We start from the raw sequence: 18,658 nt of genomic DNA, 5'->3' as shown, positions 1-18,658 counted from the left end.
GGAAGGGACGCTCAGCTTTTTAGGTGACCTCTTCGTCGCCTACTTCTTCTTGGTGCTATACCGCACCCACTCAGACTCCTGGGGAAGAGCAATGGGCCTCTTCCCCACAACTGACTTGCCTCGTCCCCTACTCTGGGTAGGGGAAGGTGGCTGAGAAGCTCTATCCGACAAGGCATCGGGAGAAGTAAGCGGCGAGGAGAGGCTCGGCTTCCTATGTGACCTCTTGGACGCCTTCTTCTTCTTGGTGCCGAAGCGCACCCACTGCACCTCGTTCCAGGACTCGCACTCCGGACATGTGGCTGTAGGAGAACATAAGCTGCCCCTACACGACGACCACAGAGGAGAAGGGTAGGAAAGGGTATAGAATGAACACAATGGGTCCACGTGGGGACCACGTGAGACACAAAGGGGGTCAGGGAAACAAAGGGTCGCACTGGGTAAGGAAAGAGCGTTGAGATGTTATCGCGACGTGACCAGAGAACTTACTGGAGATCGAGGCCTGAGCAAGCATGCTCTCTGACCCAGGGTTAGCCTCAGGGCGCGTATCACTCCACCCGAGGTTACCCCTCATAGAAAACAGGACTAGGATAAACTACACAAAACTCTGGTCAGTTAGGAGGAGATCCCAGATACTCCTAAGAAAGTAGTTCTAGGTAAGTACTCCGTGTTGGAACAAGTACAGTTTTGAACGTATTTCACTGCAATTACAGTACTGGGTTTTGGTTACAATAACATTTTTCTAATACAATGTCTGGCAGAAACGTTTAAAAAATGTTATTTTGATAATAAAATAAATTTTTTAATATACTTACCCGGTGATTATATAGCTGCAACTCTGTTGCCCGACAGACAACTCTACGGTAAAAACTCACCAGCGATCGCTACACAGGTTGCGGGTGTGCCCAACAGCGCCATCTGTCGTCCAGATACCCAGTACTCAATGTAAACAAAGACTCAATTTTCTCCTCGTCCCACTGCGTCTCTATTGGGGAGGAAGGGAGGGTCCTTTAATTTATAATCACCGGGTAAGTATATTCAAAAATTTATTTTATTATCAAAATAACATTTTTCAATATTTAACTTAGCCGGTGATTATATAGCTGATTTACACCCAGGGGGGTGGGTAGAGACCAGCAATATATGTTTACACTTTTATGAGCTAAGAGTTTTTATTTCATTTTAGAAGTTATCAAAATAACAAAAACAAAATAAATAGGTACCTGGTAAGGAAGTCGACTTGAACAATTTCTCTGCCTTTTAAGTACGTCTTCCTTACGGAGCCTCGCGATCCTCTTAGGATGCTGATCGACCCCTAGGATCTGAAGTATCAAGGGTTGCAACCCATACAACAGGACCTCATCAAAACCCCTAATCTAGGCGCTCTCAAGAAATGACTTTGACCACCCACCAAATCAACCAGGATGCGAAAGGCTTCTTAGCCTTTCGGACAACCCAAAAAACAACAATAAAAACATTTCAAGAGAAAGATTAAAAGGGTATGGAATTAGGGAATTGTAGTGGTTGAGCCCTCACCCACTACTGCACTCGCTGCTACGAATGGTCCCAGTGTGTAGCAGTTCTTGTAAAGAGACTGGACATCTTTCAAGTAAAATGATGCGAACACTGACTTGCTTCTCCAATAGGTTGCGTCCATTATACTTTGCAGAGATATATTTTGCTTAAAGGCCACGGAAGTTGTTACAGCTCTAACTTCGTGCGTCTTCACCTTAAGCAAAGTTCGGTCTTCCTCACTCAGATGTGAATGAGCTTCTCGTATTAACAATCTGATAAAGTCTGACCAAGCATTCTTTGACAAAGGCAAGGATGGTTTCTTAACTGAACACCATAAAGCTTCAGATTGGCCTTGTAAAGGTTTAGTACGCTTTAAATAGAACTTAAGAGCTCTAACAGGGCATAAGACTCTTTCTAGTTCATTGCCTACGATCTCCGATAAGCTGGGGATATCGAAAGATTTAGGCCAAGGCCGAGAAGGCAGCTCATTTTTGGCTAGAAAACCAAGTTGTAGCGAACAAGTGGCTTTTTCTCACGAAAATCCTATGTTCTTGCTGAAGGCATGAATCTCACTGACTCTTTTAGCCGAGGCTAAGCATACCAGGAAAAGAGTCTTAAGAGTGAGATCTTTCAGGGAGGCTGATTGTAACGGCTCCAACCTGTCTGATATGAAGAATCTTAGTACCACGTCTAAATTCCATCCAGGGGTAGCCAAACGACACTCCTTGGTGGTCTCAAAAGACTTAAGGAGGTCTTGCAGAACTTTATGTTTGGAAAGATCTAAGCCTCTATGCCGGAAGACCGATGCCAACATGCTTCTGTAGCCCTTGATAGTGGGAGCTGAAAGGGATCGTCCTTTTCTCAGGTATAGAGAAAAACAGCTATTTGAGCTACAGAGGTACTGGTCGAGGATACAGAAACTGACTTGCACCAGTCTCGGAAGACTTCCCACTTCGATTGGTAGACTCTAATGGAAGAAGCTCTCCTTGCTCTAGCAATCGCACTGGCTGCTTCCTTCGAAAAGCCTCTAGCTCTCGAGAGTCTTTCGATAGTCTGAAGGCAGTCAGACGAAGAGCGTGGAGGCTTTGGAGTACCTTCTTTACGTGTGGCTGACGTAGAAGGTCTACCCTTAGAGGAAGACTACTGGGAACGTCTACTAACCATCGAAGTATCTCGGTGAACCATTCTCTCGCGGGCCAGAGGGAAGCAACTAACGTCAACCTTGTCCCTTCGTGAGAGGCGAACTTCTGCAGTACCTTGTTGACAATCTTGAACGGTGGGAATGCGTAGAGATCCATATGTGACCAATCTAGGAGGAAAGCATCTATATGTATTGCTGCTGGGTCCGGGACTGGAGAGCAATAGATTGGAAGCCTCTTGGTCAGCGAGGTTGCAAAGAGATCTATGGATGGTTTTACCCCAAGTGGCCCAAAGTCTCTTGCACACATCCTTGTGGAGGGTCCATTCGGTTGGAATTACTTGCCCTTTCCGACTGGGACAATCTGCTATGACGTTCAAGTCGCCTTGGATGAACCTCGTTACTAGGGAGATGTCTTGACCTTTTGACCAGATGAGCAGGTCCCTTGTGATCTCGTACAACGTCAGTGAGTGGGTACCTCCTTGTTTGGAGATGTACGCCAAGGCCGTGGTGATGTCCGAGTTAACTTCCACCACTTTGCCTCGAAGGAGAGACTTGAAGCTTTTCAAGGCCAGATGTACTGCCAACAGCTCCTTTCAGTTGATATGCATGCTCCTCTGACTCGAGTTCCACAGTCCTGAGCATTCCCGACCGTCTAGTGTCGCGCCCCAGCCCACGTCCGATGCGTCCGAGAAGAGAACGTGGTTGGGAGTCTGAACAGCCAGGGGAAGACCCTCTCTTAGGTTGATATTGTCCTTCCACCAAGTCAGACAAGACTTTAACTTTTCGGAAACCGGGATCGAGACCGCTTCTAGCGTCTTGTCCTTTTTCCAGTGAAAAGCTAGATGGTATTGAAGAGGACGGAGGTGTAGTCTTCCTAGTGACACAAATTGTTCCACGGATGACAGCGTCCCTACCACACTCATTCACAGCCTGACTGAGCAGCGTTCCTTCTTCAGCATCTTCTGGATGGATAGCAGGGCTTGATCTATTCTGGGGGCTGATCGTCTTGTTGTTCAGCAACGTCCTCATCAGAGGGTTCCTCATCCGAAAACTGATGAGGAAACGGCAACGGAGTGGGCAACGTCTGGCTCGCTGAGTCCGGTCGCACTGGTGGATGCGTGACGGAGCCGGACGCAATATCATGGAACTGCTGCACAGTCTGTGAACTGTCAACAACCATGGGTGTGGGTGCGCGAGGAAGCACAGCGTCAACCCGAGACTGTCTAGACCAGGGGTGGCCAACCTTGTGTTTACCATGCACCAATTTTTTTCACTTCTAATTCAGATGCGCCACACAAACTTTAACCCCCTTTCAATCCCTCAACTATGGTGATTTGGACATATTTGGCTTTAATACATATAATAATATGATATCTATCTATATATATATATATATATATATATATATATATATATATATATATATATATATATATGTCTTTATACATACACACATATATATATATATATATATATATATATATATATATATATATATATATATATATATATATACGTATATATATATATATATATATATATATATATATATATATATATATATATATATATATATATATATATATATATATATATATATATATATACAGTATATATAGATATTCATATATATATATATATATATATATATATATATATATATATATATATATATATATATATATATATATATATATATATATATATATATATATATATATATATATAAATGTGCGTGCGGACAGATGTAGCAGCTGTAAAGGAAATGATTTAACATGGATACAAAGTAAAGTGTACCTACTTTATTGACACTGTATTTGCATTGATAATATTCATTAGTTATTCCTGAAAGTACTAATAAAAATATATGAACATAATTAGCAGTTTTAAAGAAAAGTAATTTCACATGCAGGAAAAATAAACATAACTATGTTTAATGAGACATTTGACTCTGCCTTGCTTTCACTAAATCTTTAATACTAGCAGGTAAATTAGTAACTGAGAGCAACAGACAGTTCAGATTTGGATCGGATAGTCGCGACCTCACTTCTTAAACATTTTCATGGATGAAAATATTTGCTTGCATCTGTATGTTGTTACAAAGCTACAGGCATAACTTTGGGTAAATTTTCTAAATTCTGGAAAATGTTCACTTGTTTATAATCGCCAAAAAATAAGCATTTCAGATACACTTGGGAGTGAGGGAAATTCATTAAATTTACTCTTCAGCACTGAATTTGCTTTTAGACCAATAAGCTCCATCTGTATATTACTAGGCATCTTCAGAATGTTATGTTCATTAAGTGAAAATGGACTTATAAATGCAAGCATGCAATCTTCTTCAGCAAAATCACTAAAACGACTATCAAAGGCCTCTCGTAGTAATATGATTTTTTCAATGTATTCTGTAAAGTTGGTATATGATTAAGGTATTATATATGTCTAAAATCTAACACAAATATAGAAATGGTGCATTTTGAATAATTAAAAGAAAAAAATGCAGGACATAGCTGAAGGTCCCCTTAAATTATTTTTGTATTTTTTTTCTAATAATTAGTAGTATTTTTGGTATTATTTTTTTATGAGCGGGCTTGGTTTTTTAATTATCTCTGGGGTATAGTGCGCCACTTGTAATCGTGCAATGCGCCACTGTTGGCGCATGCGCCATAGGTTGGCCACCCTTGGTCTAGACCGTCTGGGTTGTGCAGTCAACACCCTACCGGGTTGCTGAGGTTGACGCACTGCGTCAAAACAAGTCACCTCTGCTGGTTGTTGAACGTCCTGAACGTCAACAACCACCTCCAAGCGTCGCTTAACGTCAACGTGCGGCTGGCAACCCACACTGGGTCGCATCGGTGGAGGAACCACCTCAACTGGCAGACGCGAGTAGGTTACCTCAGCGTCAACAGGGCGCACAACCGACCGGTTGGAAGGTTGTTGGCCAGAAGGTTCGGTAGCAACCTTCTCCGCATTAAAGTCCTCTATCAAGGACGCAAGCTTGGACTGCATGTCTTGCAGCAAAGCCCATTTAGGGTCTACGGGAGCAGGTGTGGCAACAGACGGGGTTAGCGACTGAGGCGGTACCGTTTACCATCCCTGAAAGCCTTGTTAAGCGTGACATAATTGTACAGCAAAACTTCATAGGCTCGAAAACAGCTGTGAAGTTGACCTGTAAACAACTTGGAGCGTCTCCTGGCCAGGCACCAGGGAGAGTCTACGAGAATTGAGAAGTCTATCTGGGCAGAGGCATGAACTCCCAAGCCGAGAACTTCTCTCGTGTCATATCAGACTCTCGCTCTATAAACCAGTTTAAAAGAAGGGAAAGCAAAGGCTGTATCCCCCAAACTCCTCCTGGTGAAAAACCAGTCGCCTAGCCAACGTAAAGCTCTCTAGGAGAGCGAGAGAGCACTAGCTTAAAAACAACGGCTTCGAAGTAGCTAGGCCTAGTGTAAGCTCTGACGTTTAGGCGAACGAGGAGCAGCAGTTACAAAAAGATCCGGACAAAGATCCTTAAAAAAAATCATCATGATTTAATTAAAGTCCATAGGAGGCTAAGCAGCTTTAGGCTCCTCTCCATCTGACAGAGTCCTCAAGGGAATATCAGTAGGAGGGGGAACAGCAACTTCCTCATCTACAGGAACCTTGTCCGATAAAAGCTGAGTCTCAAGCAAGGGAGAGACCTACCGTGGTGGCAATGCTTTACAAGCAGAGTCCACACTCACTGGTGCATTAGTAGCGGACCAGAACGCAACGTCATGTAACTGCTTGACAGTCTGTGAACTGTCAACAACTGAACTGTCAACCACAACAGGTGCGTGAGGACGCACAGCGTCCACTCGAGACTGCTTTGACTGCCTAGACTGAGCAGTCAAAACAACTCTAGAATGCGGAGGTTGACGCACAGCGTCAAAACAAGTCAACTCCGATTGTTAGTGAACGTCTTGAACGTCAACAGGAGCATCAGCAAGTGGCCTAACGTCCAAAAGCGGCTGAAAAACCACACGAGACCGCATCGAGTGTGGTTCTAAACAACCTGACTGACGTGACTAAGCTACGCCAACGTCAACAGTAAGCACAAAGGAACGTTAGGTTGGCTGAAAGCCAGGATATCGATGAGATAAACGGCTAGACTCAACGGACTAATCGGCAGAATAGTCTTCCATAAGGGAGGCAAGCTTATACTGCATGTCTTGCCATACAACCCATTAAGGATCAACGGAAATGGTTGTGGTAAGAGACGAGGGTAACGTCTGTGACCGCAACACTTTGCCTACAAAAAAAGACTCTCGGAGTCTGTGTTACGCTTTTGTTAGGCGGCGAGCAGTTATCCGATGACTGCATAGGGTCAGAGCTGTCCTAATGGTTGTAACCAGGACGCTGGACCTGTCCTGAAAGGACTGACTTTCGCTTAAGGGCTTCGAAACCTTGTGACAGGTTTCTTATGCGAAAAGCCTTCGGATGACGAGGAGAAACAACGTCTCTCTCGTCTTATGGTAGGGGAGATCTTGGTAAGATACACCCGATACCATAGAGAGAAAACGTCTGTTCGTTGGTCAAGGCCTCTCGAACCCATAAGTCGTTTGACATTACTTCTCCCCTGGGCTTGGGAGCATGTAAGAGGTCCCGGACTAGGTGAACGACAGGCACGAACAGACGAACCCTCGGACGCAACACTGTAACACTTTGCGCATATCACTTTATCACTTCGATTTTCTGTTTTGCACTTATTTCACTGAAATCGAAACTTTTACTGATTTCTACCTGAAACACGCAATTCTACCCTTCATTAAAAGGTAGTAATTGCGAAATCAGTCGTATAATGCAAGCTCATTAATACCAGCAAAAAACAGAAAACATATTTTAAGATAAAAAAATCAGTGGCTGGGAAAGAGACTAAACACTAGTTCATATAACTACGTTTTCAATCTCTCACCGCACATAGCCTGGGGACGAGAATAAAAAACTAAAACGTTTTATCCTTCCTCCCAGTACAGCGACTAGGGACGAGAGTAACTCGAGAACAACGTTACCCGCTTGAACGGAACGTTTTCTCTCCTCTCTCTCCCTCCGTCTCTATCTCTCTCTCTCTTTCTCTCTTGATTTCGCACCTAAGAGAAGAGCCCAATTATATTTCGTCAAAAAAACATGTTATTTGACTAAAGGAAAAAACTGAAAGGTTTTTCAAATAAAAAGTTCCTTTAAAATAGAATTTAAAACATTTAAGCTAAGAAAGAATGAACAAAACGTCAGAATCGATTTACTCTTACTGCAAAGTGAAACCGTGATACACTCTCTCTCTATCGTAACGATAGAGCGCATGTTGAACGTCCTGAACGTCAACAACTGCGTAGCATAAATAAACTAAACGTTAGTTCATCTTTGAAAACAGTACGAAGACTATCAAAGAAATTCTTTCATAAAATATTACATTTAAAAAGTTTTAAATCCTTAGTTCTTTAAAAGCTACTTACGATATAAAGGGCTCAACGTTGATTAACTTCGGTTTCCAAGTTAGGACCGCCTACTCTCAGGAAAGGTCTATATAAACAAAACATTAAAATTATTTTTATATTTTTATAATAAATGGAAAGTTTATCGAAGAGGCCTAATAAAGGCGGAGAGATATAAAATATATAGAGGAAAATCTATAACGTGATATAATTACTAAAAGCCTAAACACACTTGCGTCTAAGGGAAGGGTCGGCCATTTAAAAGTGAAAGAAAGTCCATACTCTCTTTGTCACCATAATTAAATCTATCCAAAACGAGTTCAAGATTTAAGATGAAGATAAAACACCTGCATAGCGAAAGCTCAAAACTAGAATAAAGTACTTCACCAATTAGTTGTGAAAAAACTCCAGTTTAGCAACAGCGAGTAAGTACGTCTTGTCGATAGCTCGACAGAGAGAAAATTGAGTCTTTGTTTACATTGAGTACTGGGTATCTGGACGACAGATGGCGCTGTTGGGCACACCCGCAACCTGTGTAGCGATCGCTGGCGAGTTTTTACCGTAGAGTTGTCTGTCGGGCAACAGAGTTGCAGCTATATAATCACCGGCTAAGTTAAATACTGAAAAACTTAATTTAAATATCATAAAATTAAAGGTAAATTTATAGAACACAGGACATTTCTAAAAGAAAAATCCCTTTACTACGGCTAATGATGTGTTTTCAACGAATTATGATATTTTAATTATAAAACAAATTTTTGAATATACTTACCCGGTGAATATATAATAGCTGACGTCTCCGACGGCTCGACAGATTCCAAAAACTCGCGAGCGATCGCCATGAAGGTTGCGGGTGTGCCCACCAGCGCCGACTATCGGCCAGATACCGCATATACTTGTCAACCACTCCAGTTCTTCTCAGTCCGCTGGGTCTCTATCGGGGAGGAAGGGAGGGCCTTTAATTTATATATTCACCGGGTAAGTATATTCAAAAATTTATTTTATAATTAAAATATAATTTCTAAATATCAAACTTAGCCGGTGAATATATAATAGCTGATTCACACCCATGGTGGTGGGTAGAGACTAGTATTAATACAATAAAGGCGTATATGCTCAAGAGTTTTTTGACAAATATTTCATAAAAAACCAACTTAAGTATAGGTACCTGGCAAGGAAGCTGACTCTGACGATTACTCTGCCTTATTAGTCCGCTTTCCTCACGAAGCCCAGCCATCCTCTCAGGATGCTGAAAGACTCCCAGGAGCTGTTATATCCAGGGCGAACACCCCTATAACAGGACCTCATCAATACCCTTAATCTGGGCGCTCTCAAGAAACAACATTTGACCATCCGCCAAATCAAAAAGGATGCGAAAGACTTCCTAGTCTTCCATACAACCCAAGACAAGATTAAAAACATTTCAAGAGAAGATTAAAAGGATATTGGGATTAAGGGAATGTAGTGGTAGAACCCTCACCCACTACTGCACTCGCTGCAACGAATGGACCCAGGGTGTAGCAGTCCTCATAAAGAGTCTGGACGTCTTTTAAGTAAAATGAAGCGAACACCGACTTGCTCCTCCAAAAGGTCGCATCCATAATACTTCGAAGAGACCTGTTTTGCTTAAAAGCCACCGAAGTTGCTATCACTCTCACTTCGCGCGTCTTGACCTTAAGCAAACAACGATCTTTCTCATTTAAATGAGAATGTGCCTCCCGGATTAAAAGTCTAATAAAGTACGATAACACATTTTTAGACATGGGCAATGAGGGCTTCTTAACGGAGCACCATAAGGCCTCAGAACCACCTCGTAATGGTTTAGTTCGAGCTAAGTAAAACTTAAGAGCTCTAACGGGGCACAGCACTCTTTCAACTTCGTTACCTACGATTTCTGACAGACTAGGTATTTCAAAAGATTTAGGCCAAGGACGAGACAGCAGTTCGTTCTTGGCCAAAAAACCAAGTTGAAGCGAACATGTAGCTTTATTCGTAGAGAAGCCGATGTTCTTACTAAAAGCATGGATCTCACTGACCCTTTTAGCCGAAGCCAAGCACACCAAAAAAAGCGTCTTGAGGGTGAGATCCTTCAGGAAGGCTGAATGCAATGGTTCAAACCTGTCTGACATTAGGAACCTTAGGACCACGTCTAAGTTCCAAGCGGGAGTTGACATACGACGCTCCTTAGAGGTCTCGAAGGACTTAAGGAGATCTTGGAGATCTTTGTTATTTGACAGATCCAAGCCTCTATGTCTGAAAACAGACGCCAACATGCTCCTGTAGCCTTTAATAGTGGGAGCAGAGAGGGAGCGAACATTTCTCAGATGCAGGAGAAAGTCCGCAATTTGGGCTACAGAGGTACTGGAAGAGGAAATAGAGGAGGACTTGCACCACTCTCTAAAGACCTCCCACTTCGACTGGTAGACCTTGATAGTAGATGATCTCCTAGCCCTCGCGATCGCTCTGGCTGCCTCCTTCGAAAATCCTCGAGCTCTTGAGAGTCTTTCGATAGTCTGAAGGCAGTCAGACGAAGCGCGGGGAGGCTTTGATGAAGACTCCTTACGTGGGGCTGCCGTAAGAGATCTATCCGTAAGGGCAGACTCCTTGGGACGTCTACCAGCCATTGAAGTACCTCTGTGAACCACTCTCTCGCGGGCCAGAGGGGAGCAACCAATGTCAACCTTGTCCCTTCGTGAGAGGCGAACTTCTGCAAAACCTTGTTGATGATCTTGAACGGCGGAAATGCGTAAGCGTCCATGTGAGACCAGTCCAACAGAAAGGCATCTATGTGGGCCGCCTCTGGATCTGGGACTGGAGAGCAATAGGTCGGGAGCCTTTTGGTCAGTGAGGTCGCAAAGAGGTCTATGGTGGGCTGACCCCAAGTCATCCAAAGACACTTGCACACGTCCTTGTGGAGGGTCCATTCTGTAGGGATCACCTGACCTCTCCGACTGAGACAGTCCGCCAAGACGTTCAATTTCCCCTGGACGAACCTCGTCAACAGTGAGAAGCCTCGATCATTTGACCAGATGAGGAGGTCCCTTGCGATGACGAACAGAGTGTGGGAGTGAGTGCTTCCTTGCTTGGAGATGTACGCCAAGGCTGTGGTGTTGTCCGCATTCACTTCTACTACCTTGTTTCGAAGAAGACTCTTGAAACTCGTCAAGGCCAAGTGAACAGCCAACAGCTCCTTGCAGTTGATGTGAAGGCTCCTCTGATCTGTCGTCCAAAGACCCAAACATTCCAGACCGTCCAGAGTCGCTCCCCAACCCAAATCCGACGCGTCTGAAAATAACACGTGGTTTGGGTTCTCGACTGCCAGGGACAGACCCTCTCGAAGACCTATATTGCTGTCCCACCAGCTCAGGCACGTCTTTACTGGTTCGGAGATCGGGATCGAGACCGCCTCCAAAGTCTTGTTCTTGTTCCAATGGGAGTCTAGATGGACAGGAGAGGGCGAAGGTGAAGTCTCCCTAGAGAGATAAATTGTTCCAGGGATGAAAGCGTCCCTAGGAGGCTCATCCAACTTCTCACAGAGCAATGGTCTTTCCTCAGCATGAGGCGGACTTTGAGCAAGGCTTGCTCTATCCTGGTGGCAGACGGAAAAGCCCGAAAAGCTAGACTGTGAATCTCCATCCCCAAATAGAGAATCGTTTGGGAGGGAGTCAGCTGAGACTTCTCTATGTTCACCAACAGTCCCAACTCCTTTGCAAGATCCAACTTCCATTGAAGGTCCTGCAGACAGCGATGACGGGACGACGCTCTGAGCAGCCAGTCGTCCAGGTACAGGGAGGCTCGAATCCCCGGTAAATGTAGGAATTTTACTATATTTCTCATGAGCCTCGTAAAAACAAGAGGCGCAGGGCTGAGGCCGAAGCACGGTGCTCGGAATTGGTACACCACATTCCTGTATACAAACCTCAGATACGGTTGAGAATCCGGGTGTATAGGAATGTGGAAGTACGCATCCTGCAGGTCGAGAGAGACCATCCAGTCTCCCTCTCTGACCGTTGCTAGAACGGATTTGGTGGTCTCCATTGTAAATTTTGTTTTGACAACAAAAACGTTGAGCGCACTGACATCCAGCACTGGCCTCCAACCTCCTGTATGCTTTGGTACTAGGAAGAGACGGTTGTAAAACCCCGGTGATTGAAGGTCCGAGACTTTCACCACCGCACCCTTCTCTAGCAACTGAGACACCTGCAGATGTAATGCCTGCCTCTTTGACTCCTCTCGATACCTGGGAGAGAGGTCTAAAGGGACTTTTACTAGAGGAGGTCTCCGTACAAAAGGTATTTTGTACCCCTCCTTTAGCAACAAAACAGACTCCCGGTCTGCACCCCTCTTCTCCCAGGCCTGCCAGAAGTTGTTCAGTCTGGCCCCTACCGCTGTCTGAGGACGTGGGCAGTCAGACTCTGCCACGGGAGGACTTAGATCCTCTCCTCTTGCCTCTCTTACTGTCGGCACGAGCGCCTCCCTTACTGTCGGCACGAGCGCCTCCCTTACTGGGAGCTCTGCCACGAAAGGGCGGGATAAACCTCGTTGCTGGAGTATCGAGCTTAGGTCTAACGACATAAGATGATGAAGGAGCAGCCTTACGCGCTGACGTAGCCATCAAGTCGTGGGTATCCTTCTGCACCAAAGAAGCTGCGATATCCTTAATCAACTGCTGAGGGAACAAGGCAGATGACAACGGAGCAAAGAGAAGCTCTGACCTTTGACAGGGAGTTACTCCTGCAGAAAGGAACGAACAAAGAGTCTCCCTCTTCTTAAGGACTCCTGCCGTAAAGGTAGCAGCGAGCTCCTTAGAGCCATCACGGATAGCTTTGTCCATGCAGGACATAATTAGCACGGATACATCACGGTCGGCCGAAGAGATCTTCCTGCTCAAGGCTCCCAGCGACCAATCCAAGAAGTTAAAAACTTCGAAGGCCCTATAAACCCCTTTGAGGAGATGATCAAGGTCCGAAGAGGACCAGCAAACTTTTGAGAGTCTCATGGCCAGGCGACGGGGAGAGTCTACGAGGCTTGAGAAGTCTCCCTGGGCAGAGGCAGGAACTCCCAAGCCGAGAACTTCTCCCGTGTCATACCAGACGCTCGCTCTAGAAGCCAGTTTAAAAGGGGGGAAAGCAAAGGCCGTCTTCCCCAAACTCCTCCTGGTGATCAACCAGTCGCCTAGTAAACGCAAAGCTCTCTTAGAAGAGCGAGAGAGCACTAGCTTAGTAAACGACGGCGTCGAAGCAGCTAGGCCTAGTGTAAACTCTGATGGAGGTGAACGAGGAGCAGCAGTCACGAAATGGTCAGGAAACAGTTCCTTAAAAATCAGCATGATCTTTTTAAAATCAAGAGAGGGCTGAGCAACTCTAGGCTCCTCTCCATCTGACAAAGTCCCCAAAGGCATATCAGTTGGAAGGGGATCAGCGACTTCCTCGTCCGACGGAACTTCGTCCGACAACTGCCGAGTCTCATGATACGGAGAGACATGCCGAGGAGGCAACGCTTGACAGGCAATGTCAACAAGCAACAGAGCAGCAGTAGCAGAAGAGGAAACGACGTCACGTCGCTGCTGAAAGGACTGAAAGTCTTGTGACTGACCAACAACAACAGCTGAAGTAGATTGTCGCTCGACATCACGTCGGACCTGCATTGACTGCAGAGTCTGAGCAGGCAAAACAACTTCCGACTGCGGTGACAGACACTCAACGTCACGTCGAGGCAACGGAGCCGGTCGGCGAACGTCAGTGCGGGGCTGCGGCGGCAGCAGCTGAACGTCAGTCTGAGACTGTAGCAAAGGGGATCCATGTCACGTGACTGACGTGAATGACTAGGCACACGACTAGCATCGCGTTTCAAAGCACTAGAAACGTTAGCACTAACGTCAAACGGACGAGAAAACACTCGTTTAGGCGGCTGAAGGCCCGAGTCACGTTCAGCGCACTGGCGACCCGCAAGCAAAGGATCATCGTGAACCTGATCAAAGTCATACTCTTCCATAAGGGAGGCAAGCTTAGACTGCATGTCCCGCAGGACAACCCACTTCGGATCAACGGGAGTCGGAACGGGCCGTGACGTCGGTAATGTCTGCGTTGGCAAAACATTGCCTCTACCGTGACCCTCGGACCCCGTGTTACGCTTTCGCTTAACAGGCGAACAGTCATCCGATGACTGCAAATGGTCAGAGCTGCCCCAATGGCTACAGCCAGGACGCTGGACCTGTCCTGAAGGGACTGACTTTCGCTTTAAGGGTCTAGAAACCTTGCGCCAAGGTTTCTTATGCGATAAGTCTTCGGAGGACGAGGAGAACTTAGTCTCACCCGTCTTATGGTAAGGACGATCTTGACGAGAAACGTCTGATACCAAAGAGGGAACATCTGTACGTAGGTTTACACCTCTCGCCCCCTTAAGTCCTACGACATTACTTCTCCCTGGTGCAGGGGAGCCTGAAAGGGGTCTCGGACTAGGGGAGCGACAAGCACGAACAGACGAACCCTCGGTCGCAACACTAAACACATTTTGCGCACTTATCACTTTATCACTTAGATTTTCTGTTTTACCACTCTGACACTTCAACAACTTAACATCTGACATAAGTTGGTTTCTGTCCGATGCTAAGGACTCAACTTTTTCGCCTAAAGCTTGAATCGCTAAAAACATATCCCGCATGGACGGTTCATGAGTGCTAGTAGGGGGTTCAGGAACAACTACTACAGGGGAAGGATTAGGTTCAGGGGCATGGGAGGAGGAAAATTCCAAAGATCTAGAGGAGCTTCTCCTCACCCTATCTCTCTCAAGCTTACGAGTATATTTTTCATACTCAAGCCATTCGAATTCCGACAAGACCACGCACTCCTCACACCGATCTCCTAATTGGCAGGATTTACCCCGGCAATTAGAACAAACAGTATGAGGGTCGATAGAGGCCTTGGGAAGACGTTTGTTACAATCCCTCGCACACTTGCGATATACAGGAGAAGGGTCAGCCATTTTGAACAATCAGAGAAAATCCAAGTCAAAACCAAATTCATCAACAATAAACACCAGCCAAAAAAAGGGTTTCAAGAGTTTAATTGAAGAAACACACCAACACAGCGAAAGCCAATAAACAACCAAAATAAAGTACTTCACCAATTCGGTCGAAAACTCGAGGTTTAAAGCGAGCGGAACCAACTTGTCGACAAGACCGACAGAGAAGAACTGGAGAGATTGACAAGTATATGCGGTATCTGGCCGATAGTCGGCGCTGGTGGGCACACCCGCAACCTTCATGGCGATCGCTCGCGAGTTTTTGGAATCTGTCGAGCCGTCGGAGACGTCAGCTATTATATATTCACCGGCTAAGTTTAATATTTAAAATGACCTTTAATTCCAGTGGAAATAAGCCGTTCTACCATTATGGATAACCACCCTTCCTGACAGACACAGGAGGACCCTGGGATTTTGAGTGTGCAAAAACAGGGCAAAATGTGATTATTTAGCACTTTCAAGATTTGTAAAGGGACACAGAACCTAACAAACACACCTAACCGAGTAGTTCCCAAAACACAGACATAGTTGGGGAGCAAGCCCCTGGACCCACCTTCCCAGGTTACAGACCTTGCCCCGCACCAGGACCCCCCCTTCCCAGGTCACAAACTAAAAGTAAATCACAAATAAATCCTTACGTTTTGATAAAGTAAATCACAAATTAATCCTTACCTTATGATAAAGTAAATCACAAATAATTCCTTCCCTTATGATTGACACCTACATCTCTTTCATGTCTTGGGGAATATTTACATTAGAGTTGAAGTTAAAAATGTGCTGGTCTTTCCTAAAACCCAAGTCAGAATCGCACTTAAGACACAGTAACCTTTGAAGGATAACACAATAAATTCTAAAAAATTGTTCACTAGACCAAGAGTACCATGATAACCATTGTGAAACTTGGCTATAGCATTGAAATAGCCAAAAAAGCAGCCATTACACTTTGGTACATTGGGCTCCATAACTTACACACAACACATAACACAGCTACAAAGCAACTAAAAACTTATGCTAAGAAAACGGGGTGTGTCACAGAACTGTCTACGTCACGCTCCATTAAACATGCATGCCCAAATATGGTATATTTCGTCATATGTTAGGGGAAGGACTTAGGTATGCAGGAAGTATAAACTCGTAACCGCGCAACAAGTAAGAGGGCTCGTGCGCAGGAAGTATAACTATATACAAAAGTACAAACGGGAACATAAACCTAGGGGTGCATGTATGATAGCAGCCACCTGTATGTATGGTTAAGGCTACCTTAGAATACGACAGTGTAAGGGGGATCGCAGGGGGGGGGGTGGTTAGCCCCCCTAAGGTAAGTAGATAAAGATACGGCTTGTAGGGTAGGTTAGGGGATAAAGTTTCGGTTAGTTGATGTCCATTTTTAATCCACACGGGAGGAATTGGCCGCTGATATACAACGGCTAAGAAACCTGTAAAATGTAAACAAAAGTGAAATAAATATTTCAAGGGAAGAGGATCACATATTTTGTGCAATTTTTTGAGGATTTATTATGCATCCCAGAGAATGATGTACAGTATAGAGGAGAAAAGGTTAGTTTTACCATTATTTATTGATTTACCAGTAAATTTCCCCCACCCAAACTCCTTGTTCCTGCTGGGCGGCCCCCTTTACCATAGTGTATATTAGGGTTTATCTTATCAAATATTTATTTGCAATGGAAATAAAGGCCAGTCTCAAAGAAAACTGGAATTTTCTATATATACAGTACCCCTTTTTCTATAAGTAAAGTTTTTTCCATGTAGTTCTATAATACCCAATTAGACTTGTACACTGTGTATTTAAGGTGTTTAGAACATAAATATTGACGATACCTAGCAGCAACTCATAGCTTTTCAATTATGGTAGTTGACCCACCATAAAAAAAGAAAGAAAAAAATATGAATGTCCACCAGAAATCCTCCAAAAATCATTATCAAAAAGGTTCAAACTACCACAAAATATACTAAACATCAGACTAATGTATATAATGCATCATACCAGTATTGTATAATCAAATAATCATGGTCAAAATGGATAAATCACAAGATTATCAGTAGGCAAAATACATGGTTCTTGTATTTGGATAGAAATTAAATCAACACATATGTACAGTGCATTTTAAGGTGTTTGCAACGTTATTGATGACGATACTTAACAGCAACACCATAGCTTTCCAGTGGGGTGTATGTATAATAGCGGCCACCTGCATGTACGATTACGGGTAACTTAAAACACGGCAGTGTACTGGGGGTCGCAGTTGGCTGTTAGTCACACACACCCCCCCCCCCTAAGCTAAGTAGGTAAGGACACGGCTAGTAGGTTAGGTTTGAGGGGAAAATTTGAGCTTAGTTGATGTCCATTTTTAATCCACAAGGGAGGAACTGGTCACTGATATACAAAGGCTCCTATCCAGTTATGGCAAACAACGCATCTTGCATTCGTACCGTGCTGAACTTAGAAAATATTGCCGTAGTATAAGCGAATTATAATAATATTGAAAATTATAAAATAACCGTATTATGGTATATCGGATCATAGTAAAGAACAACTTCCCCATAAGGAAAAATGATTTGGCTAGTAATAAGAAAGATATTGCCATGTCCCAACAAACTACATTCACCCCTACGGCAGTGTAAGGGGGGTCCCACGGGGGTCTTAGGTAAGTAGGTAAGGACACGGCTTGTAGGTTAGGTTAGGGGGGAAAGTTTAGGTTAGTTAAGGTCCATTTTTAATGAACGCGTGAAGAACTGGCCGATGATATAAAAAGGCTCCCAAATTAAAATGAAATAGCAGTCCTATTCTCTACAAACTGTTTACTGTACTATTCTCTAATATTACCACCAGCCTAATATCTTCCCTTTGACCTACAGTGAACTTGGCAGTGTACCAACCTCGTCTACAATACTTGCTAGCAGAGCTGACAAAGGCTTATTCTTGATAGTTTCATTGACTTTCGTGTCCGATAAGCCTAAAAGACTTAATTTCGCTGAAATATCCATTATTTCCACTTAAATATGGTCCTCTTTCTTCAATTCGGAGAGGTAAGTGTGTCTCTACCGCAGTCGCACATGTCACTGAATCAGCGATACCAAACAATAATTCTCAAGAATCCCAAGGACTTTTACAGGAAACTAGTTTTAAAACACTAAAATGGCTAAATATGGGAAAATTGATTGTTATAATATTAGCAGATATCAGTATTTTGAAAATTATTCTACGAAAAATGATGAATGGTGTACAGGACGGCAATCGGCATTTCATATACAGAAATACTCTTGAAATGTAGCAGTGTCAGCTGTCAGTGTCAACGTATGTTAGTTGGTAAACCTGTTCGAGTGAAAACACGGTATGACGTAACATTACTACTTTGTTAACTTATGCCTATATGATTATTATTATTATTATTATTATTATTATTATTATTATTATTTGTTAGGCTACAACCCTATTTGGAAAAGCAGGATGCTATAAGCCCAGGGGCTCCAACAGGGAAAACTATAAAGATTTTAACAAAACAAAAGGGGG

General features: G+C 44.0%; 1 protein-coding gene across 1 annotated transcript in view; it reads right to left on the bottom strand.

Annotated features, from left to right (window-relative positions):
- The window catches only part of GlnRS (Glutaminyl-tRNA synthetase), a 281,063-nt gene extending 262,670 nt beyond the window's left edge, over nucleotides 1–18,393 (bottom strand). The window contains exon 1 of the mRNA XM_068381662.1: nucleotides 18,025–18,393. Coding sequence (XP_068237763.1) covers nucleotides 18,025–18,132 — 108 coding nt within the window. The 5' untranslated portion in view covers nucleotides 18,133–18,393. The remainder of the gene's footprint in view (nucleotides 1–18,024) is intronic.
- Nucleotides 18,394–18,658: the final 265 nt, after the last annotated feature.

This window comes from Palaemon carinicauda, chromosome 10, assembly GCF_036898095.1.
Source record: "Palaemon carinicauda isolate YSFRI2023 chromosome 10, ASM3689809v2, whole genome shotgun sequence".
Lineage (NCBI taxonomy): Eukaryota > Metazoa > Arthropoda > Malacostraca > Decapoda > Palaemonidae > Palaemon > Palaemon carinicauda.
Note: the sequence above shows the minus strand (reverse complement) of the source record. Positions and strands in the feature narration are given on the sequence as shown.